Below are 5,036 nucleotides of genomic sequence, written 5' to 3' on the forward strand. Positions count from 1 at the left end.
GCCAATAATGTGGTAGTGGGCCTTGTGAGTTGGGGAGGAAAGTGTGGAGCGAAGGCGGGTGTCTGTCTACACTCGGTCAACATACGTGATGAACTACATCCGTGGCGTTTTGAATGGGAGCACCGACATCATTTTCCCAGCAAGTGCATTCAACGCTATGTCCCTTTAAGGAACATAGCGTTAAGGGACTCCCTTACACAGTTGGTGCTTCCTGGGCCATCAGCTGCAAAGGATATGAAGGCTACTAAATCTAATGCAAAAGGTGTTGCGAAGGATACCCCCGCAGCTGAGGCATCCATCCCTTCGTCAGGCTTAGCAGTGGGTTGTCGACGCAGACTATAACGCTAACAGAAGCACCTGAACCTATTTCCCAGCTTTCACCTAATGGCTTCAGTGGACCTAGCAGAGGATGCAGTGTTCGACGACGGCGTTAGATATGAATTCGCGACCGAGACCTGCCAGAATCGTCCGTTGAGGCCCTGGTCCAAGTGAAGAACGTGTTCCAAGCTGGGCAATTGCAAGCCTTTCAATTGGCTAACAGTTTTGGTACACTGTACTCATTTGGACCAAGAACACAACTTCCTGGAACGCCAACACGACGATTGCCAGCCAGAGAATTTTTGTGCTAGCAATATGGATAGTGAAACTGCTGCAATATGTGCAATTGTTATTACCTGTGCCGCTGCTGCTACCACCTCGGTTGCGGACCAGTGCAGCCTTCGTGGGATTTAACGTACACCTCAACATTTAGCTCGACGACCTTCGAGCAAACTTTGCGTGCCAAACATACACACTGGCACAAGAAGCTGTGGTGTAGCAAGGCTTCATTTCTGTTCATGTACAGAGCAATCTACAGTGTAACCACTCGCCATCCCGCCCCCAACGCCAAGCACAAGCTAATCAAGGGTGTCGCCTTGACGATAATGTACAAAGCTCAGGGCGGCACAATGGATGGTAGCCGTGGTGGTTTGCGGTGCACACTTGGACCAGCCACAGCACTTGTGCCAGTCGTGACCAAGAATCTCAACTATTCACAAAAAAAAAAACCTCGTTTCACTTGGACCAAGCTCAGTGAGCCTGAGGCTCAGGCGTGAAGAACGTGTGCCCTCAGGCCCTGGTCCAAGTGAAGGTGTCTAGGACAAGTTGTGAGTAAAGTGGGGTACCCATTTCGTGGAACTGCATGTATTGACGAAACTACCTAACTAAAAGGAATGGTTGTCGGAGCGTGAGAAGCAACTACATGTACACTATCCGCATATTGTAAGATGGCTGTGTAGCTACTACGTACTAACATCTACACAGTGATCTTTCCATCGTGTTGACCTGAATAAGCGGAAGTTGTGGACGTTCAATCAAACCGAGCATGCGTGCGCGTACGAACACGCAAGCTGAGACGGATCCTTTTAAAGGCGGACTGGAAACTCTTCCAGTTTACTGCAAGCCGCGCCGTTGACAAAGAGACAGTGTACAGTACATTGCCGAGTGCACAACCTGAACATTTGAGCGCGAAACTGGGAGCTGCATTGACTTCACAGTTGGAAGCCCAGCATGCGAAACGGGTTTACATATTGACGGATGTTACGGAGCAGCAACATGCTATTGACATACGGCACGCGGCACAACTGTTCCCATCTTCATCTTACTCCTGCGATGTGATGAAACCTGCTGTTCTCCGGGACTGCCTGGCAGTGCCTGGGCTGGGATCGGCTAGCCGGTGGCACGAAGGCGTCTCTGTTTGCTCAAAAGTACGCTTCTTGTCCCCACCCACCGATCCCGACGAATGCTCTTGCTCATATTAGCTAGCGCCACAGCGCTCTCCCGTGCTTCCGGCTTGACGGATAGCCGATTGCGATGTGGTCACCAACGCGGACAATCTGCTGGTCATTTCGGCTTTTCCTCGATAGACTGGTACGGTGTTCAAAGGGAGACTGGGGTCTACATTTTCCTGAAGGATGAAGGTCGTGTATGTTGGCGCCCTCGCTACAACACTGGTGTCGTTGTCGACGTTCACGCACGGTTACTCTTTTTCTGACGTCGCAAAGGAGGACACTACTAAAGTTGAGAGCACCGGTCTGACCACCAACGAAGAAAACCGCATCTACGGCGGGTCCGAGGCGAACATCGCAAAGTACCCGTTCCTCGTTAGTATTCGCGATGCGTTCTGGGATATGAACATGTGCGGTGGCACGCTGATCGCGCCCCAGTACGTCCTTACGGCTGGTCACTGCATCAAGACCGACGAGATAGACATGACCGTCACCTTCGGCACGAACGAAAGTGATGGTTCCGGGCTGACGGTGCCGATTATTGAAGGCTTCCGCCACCCGCTATACAAGAAGAAGCAGCACCTGTACGATGTGGGTCTGCTGAAGCTGAAGAAGCCGGTGAAGCGCAAAATGGCGAAGCTCTGCGCTGCCGACGGCTCCGACAACAAGGTCGGCACTATGGGCACTGTCCTTGGCTGGGGAAAGACTGAGACTAGTGGCGAACTGGGCAGCCCTATCCTGAAGCAGCTTACCATCCCGGTCATCTCGAATGCTGAGTGCGCCAAGTTTAAGAAGTACGTTGGCCGTGTCACGGAGGGCATGCTGTGTGCTGGAACCGGCGAAGGTGAGGACACGTGCAACGGCGATTCTGGTGGCCCTCTTCTCGTCGATGACGAAATCATTATCGGTTGCGTGAGCTGGGGCAGCAAGTGCGGTGAACAGGCTGGTATCTACACTCGTCTGACATACGTCATGGACTACATCAAGGACATTCTGGCTGGCGGCGATGGCAGCAAGTTCAACGTGACCTCGTCGTCCTCCGGTTCAATGGAGGTATCGCTTCCGTTGTCTGCGGAGGGCTCGTCGTCGGATGCCACGACCAAGGAAGCGTCCGAGTCGGGATCAGCGGAAGACACGAAGACCCCGGCGACAAAGGCGACCAAGAAGCCAGCAACTAAGGCCACCAAGACACCCGTTGTCGAGGACGGCTCCGAGAGCGGCAGCGATGGCAGCGATGAGGAGGCTGCCAGCGGCAGTGGCGAAATTCCAGCCTGGTTGCTTAAGTACTTTGAGGGCAGTGGCAGCGCCGTTGACCTGTCGTGGCTGTTCGGCAGTGGTTCCGACTTGGGCAGTGCCTCAGACATCGGCAGCGAGTCGAGTAGCGCCTCTGAGGACTCTGGCAGCGAAGACCCTGTCCTGGTGAAGGGCAAGACCACCAAGGCTACTAAGGCCACGACGGCTACCAAGGCTCCGGTTGTGGAGGACTCGGAGGATTCGCCATACCAGCAAACTTCCGTCGAGGACGAGTCGGCTTCGACGTTGGGATCAGAGTCTGAGTCGGCGCCTGACGACGTCGCTCACCAGAGCGAGCAGAGTGAGCCCACGACCAGCAAGCTGAAGTAAGACATTCCCGAACCAAAACACAGGATTCATGTATACATCCGAGTTGCGCTCATGTCCACGCCTCGCCAAAACTAGCGTTGAAACCGTAATTAGTCTCACCGCATTCTAGCGACACTAATTACTGTTTGAGGTGTTATTACCAAAACAGTGTACCTCGCATTGAGGAAGTAAGCTTGTAACTGCGTACAAAACCTACTACTACTACTAGTATTGTTAGACTTGGTTTCGAACCGCTTTCTTGGTGTTAAAAAATAGCATTTTTTCAGAAAGAATTGAGGAAATGGCAAGTTAGTTGTTAAGCATTTCATTTGTGAGGTACGGTACTATGTATTTGTATAGAACAAACAAAGCCTCTGTAATTTGTATACTATAATTGCTCTGTGTTCAAATATAGTCTCACTTATACTAATTTGTGAGCAAAATATAAAACACACCACACACGTATCGGTGATTCCTTTGCTTTCGTAGGTATTAATACCGACTAACCTACGTTATCACCACGTATATGTTATGGATGAATATGGCAATCTATCTGACTACACCCAACGTTTGTATGTACAGTCAAACCTGTTTATATGAGGCCCCGTTGGTGGCCATCTACAACAATGACTCATATAAAATGGACTCAGTTAAAAACAATTATGTGGTGCACGTAAAGAAATCGCGCATAATTCGCTGCCGCTTTGCCTTCACCGTAGTCTCTCGAACCAAAGCGGTAACGGTCTTGTAAAGTTCTTCGTTCTCTATCAGTCTGCTCTCCGCATTGAAGCAGAAATGCAGACAGCTCCATGCAGTGTCTCAGAGCGATGGCAGGTTGAATTGTGGGTTCCTGGTCCTCCTCCTCCTCCTCCTGCTCGTCCTGCGAAACTGCATCACTTCCTGCTGCTTCGTCCACTGTCACATCTGGCTCGTGCGCAGGCACGTCCTCGTCCGCTGCCAGATACTCACTAGCGCTCACAGCGCCCTCCCACTTCGATAAAATCGCTGTCAACTCCTCCATCATACCGCCTCAATATAATTCGTGTCAGCGCGGACCCTTCCCAGCATCGTTCCGCCCAAAATGCGAGTTTTAACCCAGCAATTTGTAACAGGTGCGAGGAGACATTGCGAGGAAAGGGGGCTTGCGTTGGGCGTTGGGCGTTGAGCAGTGGGGGCATTGAAGAGTGTGTGGTCGTGAACAGTGAGAATCAAATAAACAGGTTAGACCTAATTTGGTCCTCCAACATGTGACTCATATGCCTTGTATACATATAAACAGCGGGTATACAAAAACTAAGTAAAATATTTGGTAGCAACAAAGCTTGCATCAAATAAATGGTAAGGCTCAAATAGGGAGGATCATATAAACAGGTTTGACTGTATATAAACAGCCAGTGATGTCCACTGTGAGAATAATTGTCCAGTCATTTTAGAGGAATCACCCCAAATAGCCAATATAAATCAATAGGGTTAGGTAAGTCCTGTAAGCCAGCCATTCCGACGTATCAGGTATTCCACCTTGGAAAATATGTGTATTGGCATTCAAATATTAAGTCAGCTACGTATCACTTGCATATTTTGCTTTTATTCGACGGGAAGCATGGGGTTAGAAGAACTCGAGCCCAGCAACACTAAGCGCGCCAAGACGACGGCTGTCGCAACATTTCA

At 50.5% G+C, this 5,036-nt stretch overlaps 1 protein-coding gene across 1 annotated transcript; it reads left to right on the forward strand.

Annotated features, from left to right (window-relative positions):
• Positions 1-2,738: 2,738 nt before the first annotated feature.
• IUM83_15452 (Serine protease family S01A) lies at positions 2,739-3,389 on the forward strand (the record flags this gene model as incomplete). Its single annotated transcript, XM_067940268.1, has 1 exon — positions 2,739-3,389. The coding sequence occupies one exon, from the start codon at positions 2,739-2,741 to the stop codon at positions 3,387-3,389; it is 651 nt and encodes a 216-aa protein (XP_067780210.1).
• Positions 3,390-5,036: the final 1,647 nt, after the last annotated feature.

The sequence above is a fragment of the Phytophthora cinnamomi genome, assembly GCF_018691715.1.
Source record: "Phytophthora cinnamomi strain GKB4 chromosome Unknown Contig128, whole genome shotgun sequence".
Taxonomy (NCBI): domain Eukaryota; phylum Oomycota; class Peronosporomycetes; order Peronosporales; family Peronosporaceae; genus Phytophthora; species Phytophthora cinnamomi.